The sequence below is a fragment of the Lepisosteus oculatus genome, chromosome 6, assembly GCF_040954835.1.
Source record: "Lepisosteus oculatus isolate fLepOcu1 chromosome 6, fLepOcu1.hap2, whole genome shotgun sequence".
In the NCBI taxonomy this organism is placed as follows: domain Eukaryota; kingdom Metazoa; phylum Chordata; class Actinopteri; order Semionotiformes; family Lepisosteidae; genus Lepisosteus; species Lepisosteus oculatus.
This window is the reverse complement of record NC_090701.1, coordinates 51,557,124-51,580,444: the sequence shown is the minus strand read 5'-3', so window position 1 is coordinate 51,580,444 and position 23,321 is coordinate 51,557,124. Positions and strand designations below refer to the sequence as shown.

At 40.3% G+C, this 23,321-nt stretch overlaps 1 protein-coding gene across 9 annotated transcripts in view; it reads right to left on the bottom strand.

Moving 5' to 3' along the window:
- Nucleotides 1–1,256: 1,256 nt before the first annotated feature.
- Nucleotides 1,257–23,321, bottom strand: part of LOC102690480 (centrosome and spindle pole-associated protein 1) — a 39,849-nt gene continuing 17,784 nt past the window's right edge. For 5 of the 9 annotated variants that reach the window (XM_069191546.1, XM_069191545.1, XM_069191550.1 and 2 more), the window contains 23 exons: nucleotides 22,939–23,030; nucleotides 20,743–20,839; nucleotides 20,596–20,653; nucleotides 20,290–20,304; nucleotides 17,900–18,243; nucleotides 17,677–17,798; nucleotides 16,661–16,760; nucleotides 15,036–15,144; nucleotides 13,417–13,564; nucleotides 12,674–12,817; nucleotides 12,377–12,489; nucleotides 11,640–11,789; nucleotides 10,682–10,828; nucleotides 10,280–10,387; nucleotides 10,011–10,077; nucleotides 8,962–9,088; nucleotides 7,788–7,931; nucleotides 5,679–5,812; nucleotides 5,372–5,415; nucleotides 4,955–5,018; nucleotides 2,777–2,883; nucleotides 2,416–2,563; nucleotides 1,257–1,912 (listed from right to left, as the gene is read on the bottom strand). In XM_069191546.1, the coding sequence (XP_069047647.1) occupies nucleotides 1,689–1,912; nucleotides 2,416–2,563; nucleotides 2,777–2,883; nucleotides 4,955–5,018; nucleotides 5,372–5,415; nucleotides 5,679–5,812; nucleotides 7,788–7,931; nucleotides 8,962–9,088; nucleotides 10,011–10,077; nucleotides 10,280–10,387; nucleotides 10,682–10,828; nucleotides 11,640–11,789; nucleotides 12,377–12,489; nucleotides 12,674–12,817; nucleotides 13,417–13,564; nucleotides 15,036–15,144; nucleotides 16,661–16,760; nucleotides 17,677–17,798; nucleotides 17,900–18,243; nucleotides 20,290–20,304; nucleotides 20,596–20,653; nucleotides 20,743–20,839; nucleotides 22,939–23,030 (2,806 nt within the window). In that variant the 3' untranslated portion in view covers nucleotides 1,257–1,688. Of the gene's footprint in view, nucleotides 1,913–2,415; nucleotides 2,564–2,776; nucleotides 2,884–4,720; nucleotides 4,800–4,954; nucleotides 5,019–5,371; nucleotides 5,416–5,678; nucleotides 5,817–6,052; nucleotides 6,331–7,169; nucleotides 7,299–7,787; nucleotides 7,932–8,961; nucleotides 9,089–10,010; nucleotides 10,078–10,279; nucleotides 10,388–10,681; nucleotides 10,829–11,639; nucleotides 11,790–12,376; nucleotides 12,490–12,673; nucleotides 12,818–13,416; nucleotides 13,565–15,035; nucleotides 15,145–16,660; nucleotides 16,761–17,676; nucleotides 17,799–17,899; nucleotides 18,244–20,289; nucleotides 20,305–20,595; nucleotides 20,654–20,742; nucleotides 20,840–22,938; nucleotides 23,031–23,321 lie in introns of those variants that run through there. The other 4 variants (XM_069191549.1, XM_069191551.1, XR_011189938.1 and 1 more) reach the window with 3 other exon arrangements.

The following is a 23,321-nucleotide window of genomic DNA, read 5'->3' as shown; positions in this document are numbered from 1 at the left end:
ATTCCCTCACTGCTTCATGGAGCCACAGCACCATTACACAGCAACTAAAAGTGAAAAATATATGGCTTTCATGTATAAGCACAACCTTCACAATCTTTTTAGGCCACACTTTACTGTCAATTTGACCAAACTCAGGTGGAAAGAAAGGGTCACTCATAAAACCATTAGGAAAGATGGCAATTACAAGACGAAAGCCAGTTTTCATCCACTGTTTCATGTAAACAAGGATAAACTAGTACAGCTCTTGTGCATTAATCTGTAGCTCAAAGTCAAAAGTGTCTGACACAGCATTGAATGCAGACAAAAAAAACAATTATTAAAATATAATTTATTTAAATAGCTCCTAGAAACAAATCAGTACTTTACAAGTTTAAGTTAAAAAAAACACTCTTGCAATCTATACATGTTTTCCAAAGCATTTTTTCACATTCTTATTACTACGTAGAATAAAAGCAGTAAGACATGTTTTTTAAGTTATCTAAAATATGATTTCCTAAAACTGACAAGAAATGCAGGTTTCTTACAATGAATTTTCTCCTGTACCCTTGCAGCAAGTAATTAAGATCCTTCTTCAGGTCCTGGATTACCGGTGCAATGATATTATTGCGTGTACATCATTTTGTTTTCTCAGCTGTGAACAGGAGAGAAGTAATGTAAAACCTTTAACAACCCCCGAGAGCTTTTTCTGTCCCCATCACAGTCTAATAAGGTTTATCATCGGTCTGTGACAGCTGCTAATGTCGAAGCAGGGCGAGAGCAGGAAGAGTGGGGGCCCCTCTGCAGGATACCCATGAGAGACAGCAGACTAGTCCCAGCGCTTAATTAGACAGGTCTGTTCTATATTTCAGTAGCCAGTAGCAGCAGCAGCCTGAAAAAGAGATTGCTACTATTAACCCAAATTGGGACATTTGTTTAACTCTGTGTTCTGGTTTATGATGCCGATGCTCATGGGCTATTATGGTAAAGGTGGAAGAAGCTCTCCAGTGTCCATTTAATCTGTCCATAAATACCATCTGCTTATTTTCCTAAAACATCATTATCAAAACAAGAGGCTCCTACTGTAACTCTCCATCACACAATCCTCAAAAATACCTAGAAAGCCTAGCTTTCACAACTATACTCAACCCTGTGATTCAGTGGGATCAGTGTCACCACTGCTTGAAACTTTACCTTTAAAATTCCTGTGCATACTGATGTACCATTAATTCCATACCAGGATGTGAGAGAGTAGACTTTAACAAAACCATAAAAAGGGGTGTTTTAGAAAAGAATATTGATTTTTGTTTTCTAGGAGTGCAAGAACACATTGAAATTTTCCCAAGAAACATTCACAAAGAGACAGCAGAATGTCAATCACATTTTCCTTCCCATGCGGTTGTCAAAACTTAGCAAGAAAAACATAAATAAACCCAGCACTCTACATATTCACAGCTGTGAAATAAAGGCCAATAATCCAGAGAGGTAGATAATCGTAAGCACTCAGGAAAAGGGCTCAGATCTGTAATCTCAATGCTAATGCACACCAAGCAGTTCGAAGCTCAACAAAATAACCATTTGTTTTCATGCAGCTCTCTTTACAATTATTTTCCAAAAGATAATGTGCTGAAGGCCACACAAAGCAGTTTCCACACACTAACACTACACAACCCGGAAAGTGCACAAACTACGCTCTTCCCCCGTGCCCGCGGTCATCCGTGAGAGGTGGAGGGACCCTCCCAGTTTAGGGCCAGAGAGTTAGCAGAAGGCGGCCTCTCTCGCCGTGTCTGTCCAGCCATGAAGCGCTTCAGTGTGTCTGAAGTCCCAGGTCTGAGCCAGGGCTCGGTGGCCACGGTCTCCACAGAGTACGGCCGGTCTCTGTCCGTCGGGGAAACTTGCTTCAGGATGTCGTCTGTCTCGTCAGCAGACGCCTCTCCTGTGAACAGCAATTAGAGCTGACAACCAAACCCTGCAAAAGCAGTGACTGTGTCTTAAGTATATGCACCTTCGTGTAAAATCCATCTTTTTGGCGATTATTTCCTAGGCATTTTTCAAAAGATACATCATATACCAAATATATTTTCAGAACTAATATGTTATTTCACATTTCAAAATAAAAAAGTCTGACCAAAGCCTGTTTTTTACTTAATGCCTTTTTTGGAATTTTATTTTTTTACAAATGAGGCCTATTATTAAATGAATGAGTTTTTAAACAGAATTGTCTTAATGACTTGTTTTAAGCAGTGCGACAGTCCAAACATCACTTTTCTGTCTCCCTGTAAAGTGCTTTATTTTTCTATTTGACATATTACACTGAATTCTTTCCACCTAATACCTCTTTTCTGAACTGATGAACTGTCCACGAGGTCATGATCTGGACAGTATAGAGAGGACTACTAAGAACAAAGCTGTGGTGATTCTGCTTTTGGGGTTCCTCACCAGTCCTCCAGCTCTGATGGCTCAGGTCCTCCAGGCGTCTCATCCTGCGCTCGTTGCGATCCCTGAGCTGGTCCATATTGAGGCTGGCCAGAGAGTATGCGTCTGCCTCCGCTGCAGGGTCTCTCAGCTCTCTGGGCGCCCCCTTATCCTGGATTCCAACCCAGAACAGAAGGCATCAAAGACTTTTTCTTTTGCACAATTAAGTATTATATTGATTAAAAGCATCAAGATCATTGCAAATTACATTTTCAGTTTTATTGTAAGGACTTGCCATCTTAATTATTGTAGGCATACAGATATTATGGATTATGCCTAGGTTTAGGATAAGTGTGCAAAAAGCTGACAATTGTGGAGCACCTACAGGATCAAAGTCCATCTTCTTGTGTTGTCTCCTGCGCTCCCTTGCAGACAGTTGCCGTGTGCTCTGGTCAGTGTCTGGCAGCACTGCGACCGTCTCTCCAGCGGTACCTGTTGGACGACAAGGGCAGAAATGTCAGGATCCTCTCAGTGATAAATCACGATTGCAGCATAACACAGATTTGTACCAAAAGGCTACGTTTTAAAATATGTTAAACAGATTAATGCATCTACCATTAATAGCAGGGCCAAGCAAAAGAATCAGGACAGGCAGTGATGGTCCTGCAAGATTCAGTGGTGAATGAGTATTTGAGCAATTTGGTTAGTCATCTCTAAATGGAGACTCCAGATGTGAATCAAAGCACACAAAGAAAGCAAACAAATTGCAAATTATCAAATGGGCTCTTTGAAAACTGCAGACAAATAAACATTGGCCTTTAAAGGTAACAGGATGGCTAAAAACGAATCCACAAAAAGCTCAATCTACGACTTTCCGCTATAGTGTCAATTTGTAAAGAATTTTAAGTCTACTGCTCTATAGTGCTCACCCTACCGAAAAGAGAATGTAAGTGTACCTTGTCACCACAAACTGCCAAACAATTGGTTAGGGTGGCAACCATAAATCCAAAGGCAACAGTTGGAGATGTAAAAACAGATAGTGATCTCTTCAGAATACAAGCTGGTGTATTCAGCAAAATTTCCATTCAAAGTTGCCTGCATGGATGCAGTCTTCATAGCCAAGTTGGAAGGAAGAACCCTCTTCGGTGGGAGACCCAGATGACACAGATGTCATTTCAATGGCAACTGGACCATGTCTTATGATTACATTAAATTAAAATTCATCTTTTTGGATATGCTCATCAGCATTATGCTTGGTATACAAAAATATGAACCTTGTGTTCATAAAACACTTAAGCCCACTCTGAAATATTGTGTGGAGTCTATTATAATTTGGGGGCTTTTATGAATTGGTTAACCTGTTACCGCATCCCTCGTCATAACTGGGGAAAATGAACTCCAACAGACATGTGATTTTGTTCTGCCAAGAAGCTCAAGCTTTGTTCTCAATTGGCCATCTTTGTCTTCAGACCTTATTCCAATTGCACTGATTCTAACTCAAGATGGCAGTTCACTACTATAAACCAAAGGATCTGAAGGACTCACAGCAATTCTACATGGAGGAAGGTTCATAAATCTCTCTAAAGAGCCACAGACTCGTACAGTAGCAGAGTCTAGGACGTGTCTAATCAGTGCAAGCCCTCCCAGAGGACTGTTTTACAAAATACTAACTACAGGAGTGTGAATAAATGGCACCCTCCTTTTTTCTGGAATTAACAATTATAAAAATGTCCTTGTTCTGATCAATTGTATTCAGCTCACTGTATTTTTTATCTTTAATCATTTTTAAGCAAGAAACATGACCCAGTCTGTAAACCATTTGGTTTTTTCTGTGTTTACTGTTCCTTCAGGGATATGCATTAATGTGGAGGACAGTGTGTAGCTTCTTAATGATGTATAGTATAATGCTGTTGTTTTTTTGCTCTTATAATATTAAGGGCAGGGTATCAAAATGAGGCAAAGAAAGAATTAGAATATTAATTTATGATTAATTAATAGTTAAAAAGGATTTAGTGATTCTTTACCTCAGTAACATCTACAATTGCCAGATCGTTCTTAGTAGTTGCCTAGAGTTAACAATACTAAGTAGGCTTAGTTTAGTTTTAACCTTATGTTTTAGCAGTAAAGCCACCTGCATAAAGGTTTTGGTTAGGTTATCCTTACTCCACTTCAGAACTAAAGCCATTCACATTCATGTATTTTACAGCTCTACGTTGGCACTATCAGCCTTGGCACATGGCTTCAGTTCAGCTATGCTTACACTGACAGGCATACGGGTTCTGTTTTCTTTTTGCCCATCAAGCTGTCAAGAAATACCAGATATTCAAACCTCTTCAGCTCTGCTGCACTCAGATGAAAGAAGCTGAAAGAACTCCATTTCTGCCATTAAGGGCCTATCTAATGGCATTCTACCAAGAGACAAGAGAAGTGCCACAGTTCAGTAGTTCACAATCAAACTAGTGGAGACAGCTGTTCACTTTTATGATTTACAAAGATAAGTACAACATGAAATAAGAAGGACGAGAAGTTTGACAGGTTTGTGAAGAAGAAAATAAAGACTTACCAATGAAAGCACTCTCGGATTCTAACAGTGATCCTCTCAAGGGCTTTGCTGCAGAGTCCATTCTCTAGAGGAATAAACCAAAGTTTAAAACCAATGAAAGCCATTTCCTCTATAAAATGTTGCCGAGAGTCTACATGCACATCTTAATAGGAGATATTTGTACTAAAGAAACATATCCAGTGAAAAATAAAACAGATATCCCAACCAACATTAAGATCTTTTTCAACAAAAGCTGGGTGTGGGGCAGATAACATAATATATTATCATACTATAACTGTTTTATGCCTTTGCAAATGTATTGCAGAAAAGGGATCTGTAAAATCCACCGTGTGGACAAAAACTTGAAACCTGAAGACTCCTCCGGCGTCAGGAAGGTAGATGTGATTTTTTTATATGACAGACATTAATGCTGCTTACCAAGTGATGTTTTTGATGTCCCGCATGAGAGAATTCAAAATCGTCTGCAGGAATAAAAAACAAAACAAAAAGTTGTTCAAGTGCCGTGGAGTCTGAAGAACAACTGAAAGTTGCATTTAAACTTTCCATGTTTATAATTTCGGTTCTCATTAAGCCCACTTATGCACACGTATGTAAATGTACATAAATATACTTCTGCAGCTCCCATGTCCACTGACGGTTTAGCCTGGCAACCCCGAGAGAGAAAAGAAGCGTCTCCAACCGACGTTCCCTACAAGACTCTCCGGTTTCCCCTGGCTGTTCTCACCAGTGCCTCCTCTCCTCCTCAGCGAGTTGATCCTCCTTTGCTGTTCGCGGAGAAGGGCCTGCTGCTGGATCTCCAGGCCGCGGTCGTCGCTGGGGGGGTCGGGGTACGCCTGGCGCACCTCTTCCCGGGACTCGCTGTCTGCAACACAAGTCCGCCCAAAACATCCACCTTGAACCAAAACTGACTTCTCCGCTGTATACCGAACATCAGAAATAACCTACCACTTATAACTCCTACATAATAATGTTCCGAGCAGGAAACTGAAAATCTTTCCTGCTGTGGTGGTACTAACATCTTGTTCATAGCTAAGTCAGAGATCACACTGCACAGGGAATCCACTGGGAAAGTCAAAGTTTTGGAGCTCGGGCGGTCACCATCGGTTCCTGCCGTGTAGCGGGTTGCTTAAGCGGTCTTGCGGAGTTCTGCCTCATCTGCTAGCAAAGCCTGGACAAGCACGTGCCTGTTGCCCGGTTTCTGAGCCCCTGATGACAAACATGCCTCCAGCTAATCTTCAAAATCAGCAATCAGAAGTGCACCCACAGCATAACTGTCTCATTCTCATCCTGAAATGCGAAATGCTTCTCATTCAGGTGACATTATGATGTGCATTACCCTGCTGAAATGTCACGCCAGGGCCAGCCAGCAGAACAGCCTGATGAAAAAGACCCAAAACAGATCTCGTATAATAAATAAATATAATATATAAAATAAAGGACCAGTCACTGTAACACCAAACACAATCAATATTCCCACAAACATAAGACAGACTCCAAATGAGAGGATGACATTCAACTCATCTAGTCCATTCAAGTACATTATCCAATCTGGATATCTAAGTGATTTCTCGATTGAGAACGGGTGTGGCAGTAATCAGGCCTGGGTGTGGCTAGAGAAACTGAACTCAGCTTTCCAAAGATGTGATAAACCACAGCTGATTTATGTTTTAACAGGGGGGGGCAATCACTTTTTCACAAAGGGCCATGTAGGTTTGGATTGTTTTTTCCCTTAATAATAAAAACCTTCATTTAAAAACTGCATTTTGTGTTTACTTTGTCTAATATTTCAATTTGTTTGATGATCTGAAACATTTCAGTGTGACAAACATGCAAAAAAATAAGAAATCAGGAAGGGGGCAAACACTTTTTCACACCACTGTATACTTCCCCTGTTAAAGTTACTTTTTGTTGGACAAGCTTTAAGAAGTGATTTGAAGACTGAGGCACACTTCTTAGCCTTCAGAGCAGCTCTTGGGGACCTGGGTGAGCGTGCAGTGTTGTGACTGAGGAATCCCTGGGCGAAATCAAGCCCTAATCAATCCAGCTGATATTTGGGAAGTTGTGCTCTACTGCTTGAGAACTCTTGGCCAAAGCAGACTTATAACTGAGTTAAGACTCAAACCAAGCAATGAGTGATTTTTTTCTCAATAATTCTGTATTCCCATGAAGGAAAACAACATTTAACATTTAAAACTAAAAAACAAAAAAAGCCTACGTCTCCCCCATTTTCTTTCTGCCCTGCTTTCTGAGGCTGATTGGTGTATTTCTGTAACTCCAGTCAGGTGTTTTGCCGTCTCTCTTCATGAAGTAGTAGATTTGATGGTTCAGACTTATACACAGGAAACTGAAAGTATATGCATACAGGAATGTGGCTGTTCAAGATATACAAGTGATAACTAAGATGGTTTCACTATATTTTAACATAGTGTTAAACCTAAGGCACAGTTATCCTGTGCAGAATAGAAATACTACAATTTCTCTTTAAAACTTAATAAGAAATATAGTGTATTATTAAGAAATACCTAAAGCTACCAATAAGAAATAAAATCTTTCATTTTCAGGGTAAGACTGAATTCTAAAGGCCCACTAGCCAAAGGTAAGAAAAAAAAACATCAAGAAATAACCCCTAAATGGGCCGTGTAAATCACCAATGTGCTTGAGAAGACTAATATTATACCAGTTTAATGAATGCATCTGGATACAAACTTGCCATAAAGGTCTTATCAGACCTTCAAAACATTTAAGAGATTTGTAAATTTCAGAACTGTACATTTTGTTGACGGTTGTTAAAGAAAGGCACTCAAACTTTCAGTGTGCAAGCAGGTCTGTGGACTTGCCTCTGTATTTGAGCTGGTTGAATTCCCTGATGTTCTGGATGTTCATGGGCTCGAGCGCTCTGGTGGACGGTCTCCGGACAGGAGCTTGCATGCGCAGTCTGGCCATGTCAAACACATCCACCTGCGCCTTGTCTCTGCGCCTGCACGCAACAGAGCATCACCGCACCCCCGATCAAGACAGCATGTCGTGACCATAATTACATAATATTGTTGACTTCAAGGATTTATAGCTTTAAAAATAGATTTTTGGGGGCCTGACATCTTACATTAGAACAGGTAGTATTTTATTACCTCTAGGATCCCCACATTATCTTAATCCGACTCTACGGTAATTTATCACTTTTTGAAAGGAACAATTCACATTGTCATCCATTATCAATAGGTTATCATAATTATCATTCTAGTATCAGATATCACCTATCTGTAAGCCTTTTAGTGGGGAAGACAATAAGAAGAATAAGATAATAAAAATTAATATTAAAGGTTGCTGTGTAAATGTTAGTGAATCTGCCAGTAACAATGAAATCACATGATAGTAGTTTCAGTCAGAACTAGGTATACCATTAATATTTTCATGTGACAACTACTCACACTTTATAAAAGAGATGGCAACATTTATGTTGGACTTTATAATCACAAACATGCTGAAGACATAGCGCTGAAGCAGCATTATGAGAAAAGAAAAAAATCACTAGCTGAGGTCATGAGAAAAAACATGATTTAAACAAAATGTTGATACCTGAAGAAACCCAATTTACAAATACCCAAATACAATAAACAGTTTCAAATTAAACACAGCAGAGGGGAATCTGAGGTATTTGTTAAAGGAATTTTATAGGAAAATGGGGAGTGAAGCTGCAACAAATGACTGATGAATTATCAAGAGGCAATTTCGTAGTCTCAGATTAGGAATAAGGAAATATGAAAAGGTTCTCTGTCAAGAGCATAGTCTCAGGAAACGAAACAACATCTCTGCTCCAAATCCATCACTTTACAAAGATTGGTTTTAAGGTGAGAGCGCAAAGAAATTCAAACTTGGGATCTACGGGTCAATGTCGAGCTCAAGGCCGTTGACCAACTCGCACTTTGACAGGAAACGAGCATGTTGATGTGGGCCCGAACGAGGCAGAGCACCCAGCCCAGCTCTGCTCTGGACGAGCCTGTCTCTACCTGCCAGACAAAGGCGTGTCCAGATCCTCGTGGTCCAGATGCAGGAGCTGCCCCTCGAGCCGGCGCTGCTCACTGCGCAGCTGCTTCCTCAGGACCGACAGCTCGCTGATCACCCCCTGCTGGTCCTCTGCAGGCAGACATGCCAGCACACACTCACTCTAACACCTGGTGGAAACCTGGCCCGCTGACAGACGGGCATGCGTGTGTGTGGAGGTTTAGCCCAACAACATACAGTACATAGGTATATTGGTAATATACCTATATTGTTATTATTCCTATATTGGTAATAAACCTATATATAAAATGCAAAGGAACAAGTAATAGGTTTATTCCATGCTGAAAAAAAGAAGAAAGAGAACACAACGTTTCGGCCGTGGAGACTTCTGACACACCTGAAGAAGGCTCCACGGCCGAAACGTTGTGTTTCTTCTTTTTTTCAGCATGGAATAAACCTATAACTTGTTCCTTTGCAGCCCACGCATGCTGACGCAGCTACCCACCTGAACTATATATAATATATTACCAATATATCTGTATGCATAGGTATATTACACAGGTCCTGGACACAAAACCTAGCTTTTCTCAGGAGGTTAAAATGTACAATGTTTTTAAGCTCAACGAATGTCTACCTTCAAGGTTTCTGAGGACTGCATACATTTTGGAACGTCGTCTTGCAGCAGTAGTAATGTGTGGTCAGGTTTTTTGGTTTGTTTTTCTTCTGCAATTAATAATTTTTAAATCTATGGTGCATGTACTGTTTACAGTATTTGTAATCCCCAAAATTAGGATGAATAACACCAGCAAATAAAGCTGCAACTGAGAAAGCAGGGAAATTCATACAAACTAAAGATCTTTTTCTGTCATATTTCTAATATAAGATGATAAAGCATGGTTTCATTCTTTCAAAACTTTTTTTTTTCTTAAATCAGACTGCTCGCATTTATCAGTCAAAACCACTACTCAGAACTGAAAACCGAGCAACTAAATAAATGTGAGCAGTGCTTTGAACGGGACTCCTGGGCTCTCCCTGCCCTGGGCGGCAGTCTCACCTGCTGCTCGCAGCTGGTTCCTCCTGGCGGGCACTGGCGGGGAGCGAGCGCCCGATTGCGAGCGTTCCTGAGAAAGATGAAGGAACGGAGTGACTGCAAGGAGTTTTATTTTACTGCTTTACAAAAAAAAAACAGCTAGTTTTCGTAATCTACCATCTTTTTATGAGAAATAACCAAATTCTGATCATATTTCCAGAGTTGAAGAACACTGATCTAGTGATGCTGCAATACACAAACTCTCCAGGCTTACAGACAGTGCTCTGACTCACAGACACAGCGGTCGAGTGGCGGCTGTCGATAGACGGGGGTCTGGGAGTCTGCTGGGAGCTCATCCTCTTCTGCAAGGCTGGAATCGGAGGAGATGGCTGCCGTGGGACCTGTAGGCAACAGCAAATGTGGGCTCACAAAAAACACGATCAGGTGGGAAAGCATCCAATACACGGAGGGCGCATCATTTCGGAAAACCGCAGCTTGCTGCCCGTGTTCTCCTTCATCACGCGTGGCTACTACACACGGTTGAATTCCATACAGCCTTATAGCAACACAAACCTACAACAACCCACCTTTCATTTTCACAGTCATTATGTTTTAGAAATTAAAACAAATTATGCCAAAGGCTTGTGAGTTTCAAGGTAACAGATGCCTGAAGGAAAAAGACTTGTGACCCTGACCTCCTCCAGTCTAGCCTGTCTCTCCCTCTCGTACTGCTCTCGCTGCAGAGATTCTCTCTCCTTCTCCTCCGCCTCGCGCTTCTTCCGCTCGGCCTCCTGGCGGCGCTCCTCCGCCTGCTGCACCAGCTCCTCGTTCTTCAGCTTTTGCTGAGGAGGAAAGGGGGAGGAGAAAAAGCAGCGCGAGATAAAGGAAGGGGCAATGACGGCAGGGACCTGGAGATGTAAGGCGTCATTCCCAGTGGAATGTTTACTGGGATGTAAATTGTTAGGAAATTTGAAGGATGTACTCTGAGGAATACACAAAAATTATCTGACAGCAAGGGAACCACCACATCAGTTCAGCTGGTGGATGATCTACACATATGAAACTACTTCCTTCATAGTAGAAGTACTGTAGCACCACTAATGTTTTGTATTTAATTTTTGAATTCATACACACAATAGTACTGTACATTCGTTTGATAGATAACCACACAGAGTACAGCCTCGAGCAGCATTCTTTATCATCATTAATGTGAAGGTGTCTAATAACCTGACAAATCCACTCAAAAGCTTTTCCTTCTATCCCATGTCAGCTATGTTTCCAATAAAACATGTTAAATAAAAGATACTTCATGGCTTTATGTATAATCCTTGTGGAATTTACATTGAATTTATATGATGAAACAATTATCACTGCAACACAAAAGTTCTGTTGAACGGGTTTTGGTTCACTTCAGTAGAGGGTATGAGGCCAACCAGCCATAACTGAGGACACTTCATCATTGTTGAAATAAAGTAAGTGGCTTAGACATCTGCTTTAGTGCTGTCTGCATTAATGAAGAATGAATCTGTAAAGAAGACTACTCTCACGGTGTTATAATCTGAAATTTTAAGTACAATTCAGCTGTTCCTCACACGAGCAGTTACAGTATAGAGTAACACTGTCTTCCCTATAGTCCTCATGTCAGAGGCTGACCTCCAGCTCTTTTTGCTTTTTCCTCTCCAGCTCCTCCTCGTACTCCCTCTGGATCTTCGCCCTCTGCTCTGCCAGACGCTTCTCCTCCTTCTCTTCCTCCAGCCGGAGCCTCTCGCGCTCCTCCGCTTGCTTACGCCGCTTTTCCTCGATCTGGAAGCGAGCAAAGACAGAGCTAGCACTCCGAGAGACTATTTGTCACGTCCCCGCGAAAACAGCACGTCCTAAACCTGATTTTACTCACTGACCTCCAACTGTAAAGATAAGTAACTGCACTAATAACCACCACCAAATAATTTAAAACGAGAGATAGTAAAATGTACATAAATGTATTCCATTGTTGTACTCCTGGGTTTCTCCAAGGAACTTGAACTTGAACTTTATTGCCATACAGAACCGGTACTGGTACAATGGAATTCTTACTTACAGGAAGTCTCTCGATTGTAAAACAAGTGTAAAAAACAAAGTGCAAACAGTGCATCAAGACAATATACAAACAAACAGTAGACAATGTGCAAGTAAACATGTAGACAGTTTGAATGTAAACAATACAGACGTGTAAACAATGACTGAAGATGTGCAATAGATAAGAAATCATAAAGAGGTAGGATCTGTGAAACACGGCAAAATGATGAAGGAGAAAGAATAATTTACTATTAAACTCTGTAGATGCAAGTGCAAAACCACTGCTGGTTGAACTGCGAAGGTCCTGGTTTTTGTGTGATTGCAACAGTGGGTACCTGTTGTTTGAGGTAGTCCTTGTATTTGTCTTGCTCATGGAGCTGCTGGGGGGTGGGGACCTCTGCAAACACATTGCCTCGAGCGAAGGGTGACGTGTGGGCAAAAGAAAAACCTATCAAAACAAAAAAAACAACAAAACGAGTCACCAATCTACACTGCCATCAAATAAACCGAGTCGCCAATCTGTATTGTCAGCATGTGTTTGAGAAAGAGAACAATAATTCTCAGCATTGTAAAAATGCAAAGAAGTTCTGGCAGACTAAAGGAGGGTGCTAAAAAAAACTACCCGGCCTTACCCGATATTCGATGTGCGGAGGGGGCTCGAGCTTCGTCTCTGGGCGTTGCTACGTTCCTGCTGACAGACACCACAGCTCTCTTGTCGCGAGCCTCAGGGTTTGTGTACGCCTCTTCGTTGGACTTGTGCATTCTATTCAGATCAGCTGGAAACGTATTCATTCAGCCTGTTACAGCACACTGAACCACATTTTTTTTTTGTTTTGACACCTATCCCCCCCCCCCCCCCCATCTACATATTATAAATATGTAATGGCTGCTGAAGCAAAGCATTCATCATTCAATTTGATCATAAATATTGATTCATTTAATGGAAAAGAGACCGCAGATTCATTTTCCAAATGAAGGAGAAGGGTTAGGTGCTGATGGGAAAATGCTCTACTGTTTTAAGAAATATAATTTATCCGTTAGATGTTTGGGGGAATACTTCAGTTTCTTCCCCGGCCCCACTGCTTGCTCCCTGTTTGGGTCTGTGTGCTTCAAGAAGTGCAACAAATGCTAGAAAGGTAGGTAATGAGCCCAAGGAAGATAACAGCCTTGAAAGCCAAAAAATTCCACGATCCAGGGATCTGCAATTAAATACGTTTTTTAAAGATTTTTAATGTTTTTAACATTGACAGGTTTAAAAACCCAAATCTTTGGATCTGAATGGCCCTCTGAGAGCTGTAACAGAGCTATAGCGCATGTCCTCAAGGAGTTCAAAAGCGAATGCAATAGTGAAAAACGACAGAAGGAACTGACGTACTGATGAGGTTCCCCCGGTCGTCTTTAAGAGGGGCTCCCCCTCCTCCTCTGCCCCAGGGGTCATAGGCCTTCATCTCTGCTTCCAGCTTGGATTCATAGCGCTCTTTCTCTTCTTTCTCTCTCCTCTTGCGTTCCTGCTGCTCTTGGATCTGCAGTATAGATAGCTTCATAATGTCCTGCACTTCTTAAAAATGTCCTCCAGCTGTTTTTACAGGGCTAGTAAAGAAGGTTATACCAAAAAGGACCACAGACGACAGCAGGACCTGTTTCTATTTAAGGTTATGAGCTCTTGTATTTACATATTATATGCTACATAACTAATCTTAATCAGACATTTGAAGCTGGAAATCAAAATCTTTGACACATTTACTTTTTTAAAGTGTGTTATCTTCTGCAATCAGTGCTCAGAAACTTTTCTTTAAATACTTTTCTTTAAGCATAAAACTGCAAAATGCAGAACAGACAACAGAACAAGACTGCATTTACTAATCACTTATTAACATCTTTTAAAGGCAGATCAATTAAGGACTATGGACAATTTATACAAAGAAAGCAACCAAATATCACATCCTATTTGCAAGTGCACTCATTTACTGAAAGGACTACTCTTGCTTAGTCTGTTAAATTTTGCACATCTGGCATAATTTACATTGAATCCGGAAGCTAGCAAATTAACACGAATACCTCAACACTAGTACCAATTACTTTCAATACAGAGGCAAGGTATTTGAATGTGCAACAAAACCTTTATTTAAGGAAGTTAAGGAGTTTTAATGTAGAAAGCACAGTGTTGACACTTTGTAAGTTTTATTTAAAGCATTCGACCCTTTTGCACTCAGAGCTGGTGAAGTGTCTTGTCCATGCAGAACAAAAAAAAGTTGAACAAAGTGATCAGGACTGGTGGCAAGATTACTGGCACATCCTTGGACTCAGTAACATGTCTAACGAAGCAACATATTAATCTTGCACGTAAAATCTTAGATGACCTCTCTCAGCTACACATTTTAGAATATACTCTCCTATGCTCTGCAAGGAGGTACCAGATCCTCTGTATAAACACAAAGAAAGCATTTACTTAAGCTACACCTAAAAGCATTAAATTGTCAAACAATGAAAAAATTATTTAAAGGTTGTTGTTGTACTCTTTACATTCTAATTGTCTGTTCTTTAATCTTATGGTACTGGAAGAGTACTGATTGAGCAATGTTGTTAAATGTTGTCTTGCATTAAGTATTGTATTGTTGTTGTATTTTATCATTGTCATATATGTTATACCTCTATGAGCTCTTGATGGACAAGCAATTCCCTTAGGGTTAATAAAGGTTAATTCAATTCAAGTTAATTATATTATCTGCATGAAGATAAAGAGATATTTATGTTAAATCAAGGACGTGACTACTTAGTTAAGACACCAGGATCTTGAAGTAAGCAGGAGTATTAATTCCTGACTAAATTACACTCTCGGTTTGCACAATTTGTCCTGCTTAACGTTCCCCTATTCATTCAAACTGTCAAAGTGATTTCTCACTTCACCTGATCTGCTGGCTATTCGTAAATATTGGCTGAAAAGCCCTCAAATCAATGTAAGGAGCTTACAAATGTATTTGTCTGATGCCCTACCTGTTGTTTCAGAGCCTCCTGGTAACTTAACATGCTGTCTTTCGGCTGTCTGGGCTTCTCCACTGGAAAAATGCCAATTCCAGATGTAGATTTACCTTGCCCTGTTAGTCTGGATTTAAAAAGAATGTAGTTTTTTATTTCAAGACCACTAATCCAAAGGCAAACAATAAAAGGTTTTCACAGCAATGGTATTTAGAGAAGAATTAAACAATCATGGTTATGTTTACGTACTTTTCACATAAAATTTTAGCTGCATGTAAAATTATGTAGTCAATAAACAACCCACCAAAAATAAGCTAACCATCAACTCCATACCAAAATGACACCATGGTTCAAGTGAAAGTAGTTGTGCAAAGCTGAAGTTATACTTCAGTAAAATTCAAGTGCATCTGTGAATAAGAGTGAGGCCCATTTACTCAAACCCCTTTTCCACTTCACTAGATACAAACTACACCTAAACAGCAGGAATCTTCAGAGACCTGAGACTTCTGACCCACATATAAAACAGTGATAAAATATGAACTTGCTCTTAAAGTACATTTGTGTTTCTGTGGGGTTTTTTTGTACAAGTGCACAGAATGTTACAGCCAGCATGCACTCAGTGTAGGAAGTAGAAGAAAAATGGATGGATTCCAACAATGCTCCTATGTCAAGAACTGAAATGTAGCAGTAATGGTGACTCAGTCTAGCTTGGCTGATGCACTGTATCCCCAAGGAGTGAGACCTGATCTCAACTGATCTCATAATACTTCTACAAGAGATTTGACAGTGTCTGTCTGAACTTGAAGGAAAATGCTGCCCCCTGCTGGTCACAAGGGAAAACATCTCATCCTACAGACAAAGCACAGCAGGATAAATACAGGTATTAAACATATCAAATTAATAGAGGTCAAGAAGAATGAGAAATGGAAGGACTGTCTTGTCTTTAAGCTTCAGGAGTTACCATTATTTCAACGGACCTCGCAAAGGATACACGCTAATGTCAGTAGTGGCATGACTGTATTTACATAGGAAAAGCAAGAATATTAAACCTAAATAAAAAATGCTGTCAGCTGCACAAAATCTGATACGTTTTACACCTAACAGGCACTCAAGAATGGCTCCAGAATAATGGCACTTTCTCAAACACAGGGAGAGCTCTCTGGTCCCAAGTTACAGAATGTCCCTGTGCCGACTGTGACCAGAATTCCCAAAGCAGTGACACGCAAGTGTCTGAGCACTGTCGAGGGTAGGGATTAGTCAGTCAGGGCCTCTACACGGCAATCAGTTCAAAGCAGTCCCTGCAGCTTTCTGGTCACTTACATGAGCACGTAGGACATCAATGAGAAATGCTCCTCTCAGAACACCAATAAAGGTTCCCTACTAATCCTCCAGTACTGGCATGAGGTGTCTGTGATGTGTTAAAACACAAGTGGCTTAAGGGTGGGCGAATCAGAGGAGTCCGTCTACACTCCCTCATTGCGCAGAGTGGAGTCGCAGGGATTGGAGCCGGGAATCCAGATCGGACGGATATAACAAAAATAACTGTTATTTCTATTTTTTTATAATCTCAGGAAAACAAAATTATAAAATGTCATCTGCTAAAAAGACAATGAACTCTGGCCTCCTCGAAGAGCAACACTTACTGTGTTCCAGTCCCAAGGTGGCTTTGTGGGTTCAGCAGTTGCACCCCAGAATGAGGGTTCACTACAGGTATAGGCTGGACACCCAATGCCCCAGGTCCATCTGTAAGTTTCAACACAGGAAAGCATTAGAAATATACAGTCCCTCCTCAACAACACTGATGATTTACAGACCGTAGTACTGCTTCTGTTCTCACTGAAAGCCTTGACCTACAAATAGTCCACCCATATACCTTTTTTTGAAGATGGGGCTGGACATTTTCAAGTGCACTCAGCGAACAGAGAATCTGGAACCAAAATAAGATACAATACTTTCTTTGATTTTGAAACCTAAATTAAATTCAAGCAGAAACAGGTGCACTGAAGACTTCATTTTCACAGATTCATCTGGCTTCTTACAGAGAGTCCATTTACCATGCCGCCTTGGTCATAGAGATAAGAAGAGCTATTATGTGTTGATAATTTTTTATTGTTTATGTACACTGCTCTCATCCAGACAGAACAGACAAATGGAAAATCTTTTTTCCAATTTTTCAGCATTGGTCTGAAATAAATATATATGAATATATAGCTCAGATTTATGTATAATTATCAAAGTGGAAACAGAACAGATACCTAATGAATTCTGGTGTCTGAAGCATCCTAGTCAACTTCATTTGTAAACCTTTCTGTTAATATATATATATATTTCTTTCTGCATATATAACCACGTCTGTATACATCAAACATACAGACTTTAAATGATAGCAGGCATGGAGACCCTGTCAGTCTTTACTGTGCACATAAACATAAAATCATTAATAAAGCCAAAAGCCTTAAAGTTAAAAGAAATATGCTCTCAATAAAATTAAGTACCCTCTCATTTAACAAAGCACTAGTTAGAAAACAAGGTCTAGAGAATGAATTTTAACTGAGTTTCAAGTCAGTAGTACAAGTATTCACTACTGCTTAGACAAACTGAAAAGACCCCACTTATTATAGGGAATCTGAACTATTTCAAAGGGTGAAAACGTGCTTACAATATGCCAGGCTGGGGTCCAGTGGGTTCCTAGCTCCATAGTAGTAATAGGCCTCATCATAAGGCGTTCTGTAAGTGTCCGTCAGTGTGGGGGGAGGAGGAGGAGGAGGGACGCTTGCAATTCTGTAAAGCAAATTGATCAAGTCAGTCAGGTGAGAATCTGGTGTCACTGACAGCGATCTGACAATATACACTAATAGTCATGAGTGAAAAATGGATGCAACCTGGGTGCAACTATTTCTCCAAGAGTGCTGGGGATCCCTCTGTGAAAGTCTTCACTGAGAGGAGCAGCTGCACTGCCTTGCAGCCCGGCAGCCCCCACGCCACCTCCTCCAGCAGACAGAGCCCCCAGGGCGGCGCTGTAGTCTAAGATGGGGGACTGGAAAGCGACCCGCGGCCTCTCAGGAGGGGCCCTCTCTTCGGGGTCAGGGGGGGCCTTTTCCTCACGAGGCCTCCGGCTCGTGTCAAGGCTGAATCCGTTCAGGCCCTGCCCTGGACGATAGGGGACGTCTCTCCTCTTGCTGTCGTAGTCTCGGCTCACAGCCCCAAACTGCTTGATTCGATCCGGCTGGGGGGACGAATGTTATGACTGTCATTATTTGAAGGGGGTTATGAAGGGAAACTTGGTTAACAAGGGTTCTGACCTCAGTTTCGAAGTTCACTGAACAGAGGCGAAAGACTACCCGGCCTACCGGGACACCCTCTAGAACTATTGCTCTCATCTTCATTTATAATGTAATTAATGATGGCTGCAGCAGAGTCCATTCTCAAGATTACAAAAAGAAACTGCTTCCATACTGATTAGGTGGAATGTAAACATGCAGCATTTCCATGACCCAAAACAAACGGCCAATAATAATTCTTAGGGTAAGTCACTGTCCAGATTTAAATCCAACTGAGCATGCATTTCCCATGCAGAATAAAAAAAAAATGAAGTCAGAACACCCCAGGAATAAGGAACTACTCAAAGTGGCTGCAGGAAAGCACCTCAAATGATTATACAAACATTTGATGAGCTCAATGGGTCAAATTGCTTCAAATGGACTACTGCTTAAGAGGGATAGGCAATTAAATACTGACTTTAAACTTTTAGTTATGGACACTTAAACTTACTGGAATTAATACAAAGAATATGATTGTTCTAATACAATCAGATGAATGAATGTAATTACCATTCATACTAATCTCATGACCACAAACGTAAAATTGCTCAGTCAAAATGTGTTTTGACTTTGCAGTCCCAGCACTTTGGAGGACACTGTCCTTCAGGTATTGTAACCTGTGGTGTACAGTCCGTTCACAGTTATTGTTAAGTGTTCATAAGATCTCGCATTTGTTGGCCTTTAGTATTCTTAATGATCACAATAATATCACATATTCTGACAGTATAACAAGGCTGGTTTTCATTCCAAGCCTGATGAATAACCTACTGTATTTTAATCAATTCTATATAACAATAATAATTAAAATCACAGCAAATGTGCATTTAATTCTCATGCTATATAGAGGGGGCAGCTTAAAGGTCATTCCTAAATCCAGTAAACTTCACAACAATCAAGCCAAACACAAACGTGCACAGTAAAAGGCCAAAAAGTAGAAAATTGTAGAAAATTACTCTGCTAAAAATGTATATCTGGAGTCTTTTCTGCACATGGTCCTTGGTTTCAAAAATACCCTACCATATACGATGTCCAACAAACTCAACAGGGAATTTGTTCCCTTATTTCTGACTAAAAAAAGCTCTTTAAAGGTTACCAAAAAAGGTCAACAAAGCTTAAGAAGGTGATCAAGTGATGATGAACAGATGCAGGTGGGAATGACAACTGTATCAGACTCCTTAAATAGCAAATGGATTAGAGACTGCATGACATTTTGTGTGCTGAAAGTGTTGGAAACAATGTATTTTTTAAACCAAGGACTGAGAGCAGAAAAAAAGTCTAAATCGGCAAGCAGAACAGTCGTAGGCAACCAATTAGCACTGGTTCTTAATGGCCCAGTTGGAACAAAAGACATGAGATACAGTGGAACTGTAGGACCAGGACTGAGAAACCTCTAAAATGTACCAATAACTAACAAAACCAAAAAATGTTAAAAGGACCATGCAATGCACTTTACTTTTAAGTACTTTTACGTAGTTTCACTTATATTCTTGTCAGACTACCTGGGACAAAATAAAAATTATACTGGCTAATAACATATTCTCTACTAAACAGCCCCTATAGCCAGTAATAACATAGTAAATCAATGTACTCTCTACTGATTTATATTTTTTGACAAATCCAATGGAAAAAGTCCTCTACAAGCCAGAAGTCATCACTGATATGGTGAGACAATTTATTCTGTCAAGCATCTTAAGTGTGGTGAATTTCAAACACTACATAGAAGCCTATATCACCAACAATTTTAAAAGTTACTGTTTTCTCTATACCCTTCAAAAAAACTAAAAAAAGGAAAAAGTGAAATTCAACAGAAACAATTTCACTATAAGAGCTTGCATCCTGAATATAAACAGAAAACACAATGGGCTAATACGTGTTTGCAAGAAAGGTCTGAAAAGAAGGGTAAGAGCTATATTTGCTTATTAAATAGTAAAAAGATACAAAGGCAAGTTTACCTCTTCCTGGTCTTGCTAGAAAAACAAAAGCAAAGATGTCATCAAATATTGCTAATCTACAGAATCTTTTTTTAACCACTTAGTAGAAATCCCCACTTTATTCTTAGTCTTAATATTTAGATTTTAACAGCTCAGGCTGCATAACATAACAGGACCAGCAGATAGGAAAAAGAAAATTTAAGACTTTAAAAATTATATCTCAAAATAAGACATAAATGTAGACATAAAAGGACTTAAGATGTAATCTTCTTTCCTCGTACTGAACTGTCTTTGTTGTAATGATCAGTTTAATTGCACAGTAGTTACCTGTTTCTCTGGGTCAGTGGCACCAGTAGCTGCAACTCTGAGCTCCAGTTCCTTTTCCCTGAATACAAGATAAAATTAGTCAAATACACTTTAAAAATTCTAAAACCTTTTACCCAAAAGATACTCTTCGAGCAAAATGAAATGTACCTTATCTTGTTTCGTTGCTGCTCTGCCATCTGTGCCTGCAGCTCCTGTCTGTATCGCTCTTTCCGTTTCTGAAGAGCAAGATCTGCATCTGCAGCTCCTGTAGAAAATCCACAAGTCATCTTTGCTACACAATCCAAACTACCTTAAGGCCAGCTTTAGGCAGAAATGAAGATTAAAGAAACTTCTGCTTTGCACGTTTAATCTTTTACAACTCACATGTAAAAAAATAATAATTTGCAAATTAAACTATTTTATTACATTCCCTTCTGGCGAAGTAAAGGTAGCTCCTGATTTACATGGTTAATTTGCACTACTTCTTAATTAAGGACACATTAGTCCTTATTTTAACACGCCTTGGGACAGCCAACAGGAGGCAACTCTATAACGGTATTCAAGACAACACATTGTAGAGGTCGCAGTGGCTGACCCCTGGGGCTGTGGGGTGGCTGACCTGCTTTACACCAGCAGCCATATCACCCCACAACTCACAACTGGCAGCCCACTGGAGCTCAGCAGGTGTGAGCCTGGTCATTACCTGGATGAGAGACCCCTGGGAAAAACTAAGGCTGCTGCTGAAAGAGGCGTTAGTGGGGTCAGCAGGGGGGCGCTCACCCTGCAGTCAGTGTGGGTCCTAATGCCCCAGTATAGTGATGGGGACGCTATACTGTAAAAAGGCGCTGTCCTTCGGATGAGACATAAAACCGAGGTCCTGACTCATGACTCATGGTCATTAAAAAACCCAGGGAGTTTCTCAAAAAGTAAAAGGTGTAACCCCGGCGTCCTGGCTGAATTTCTCATTGGTCCTTAATAATCATGGGATTTTTTTTTATTAGGAGGCCATCTATCCACTGGCTTCATTACTCTGTTCTCTTCCCCACGGAGAGCTGGTGTGTGGTGAGTGTCCTGGCACACTATTGCTGACATCACATCATCCAGGTGGGGCTGCACATTGGTGGTGGTGGAGGGGAGTCCCCATTACCTGTAAAGCGCTTTAGTGGAGTGTCCAGAAAAGCACTATATAAGAGTAAGCAATTATAATTATCATTATTATTTCCCACTCTCAGTTAGTTTGTGCTCAGGCCCCTATGTAAATAGTTAAAGCGGTCAGCGTGCTGGAGGTTTAAAAATTATGTGACAATATGGTGTGCATACCCAGCTGTTACTTGGATGGCAAACAGGTGCTCTTCCAGATACCATTCATCTCCCATTGTCTTACATTCACAACGTAAATCGAGAAAATGTCTTAACCATGCAAAAATTCTTTAAAATAAAATAACTAATAAAATATTTTTTTAAAACAAGGGCAAACAAATAACAAATAAAACAGCTTGCTGCTTATGAGACTTTAATGTAAACAGCATTTGAAAGGTTCCGAGTAAGAGGACATAAAAGGCATTTTCCACACCGTTCACCACCCACCACAAACAGCCGTCTCTCCATAGTTTACATGAAATTGATCTGAGTTTAAAAATGAGTTTTAGCATTACTATACAACCATCTGACGCGAATGAATACATGTAATTGTTTGGGAGTTTAACACCGAGGTTGGAAGTGGACTAGGAATGCTTCACCCCTATGTACATGCATTCTTATTGGGAATTCGTTTTAGTTTAGTTATTAGTATTCAACTACCTGCACGCACTTTTAATCTTTTACTACAATCTGGCCCTGAAACAGAAAGCTTTCAAAATTACTGCAAGTGATTTTACGCTATTTTCTATAAAAAAACTGTCAATTTAAATCAAAATGAAAGCAAAACATGATTAAAGAGACAGTCTAACCGGCATAGAGGTACTTCACTTTTAATAACCTCTCGCATTCACTCCACCTGGGTTCTAAGGGAACCTGAGCAAACTGCATCATTTAACCAATTTAATGCATTTAAAGAGTAACCACTTTTAAACAAACTGTAAATGACTCTATATTAGGTCCCAACAAGACCACCGCTGTAAAAGAGCTGTTTGTCACAAACATCTCTGATATCAAGTCAGAGGATCACACAAATGATAAAGGGCTACGGCAACAAAGGCAACTACATTTATTCAAGTAAAAGAACTTGCTTCATACAATCATTTCAATCATTATCTTCCTAATACTGAAAAACTGCTTCGTTGTAATAAAGAGCAAGAGCATGCAGGGTATTATATATACGTGTCAATTAAACATTCAGTAAGTCAACAATTTAAATGATCTTACCGATCATCAATCCTGTCGCAAACTCTGCTTCGTCTTTATGAGCAGCTGACTTTGATCTTTCACTGGGCTTGACAGGTGATGGTGCTTGCAGTCTGACATAAGATACACAGAAAAATACTTTTCTTCAGCTGATACCACTCAGCTGTGCCTTATTAAACTTTATGAGACCTGTGTTTTCTAATTGCAGTGTGCCACTAATGGTCTTTCTCTCTCCTCTGTTCAATATACTCAGATCTAGTGACTATTTCATTACAGTCCATCACGCTATTTAGAGCACAGTGAAATAAATCTTCTCCCTGTACCTACTGTATGCCCAGAATCCCCCAGTTAATTGAAGTCTGCCCGGCCACAAATCTCAAACAAAGATCAATGAAATTAATTTA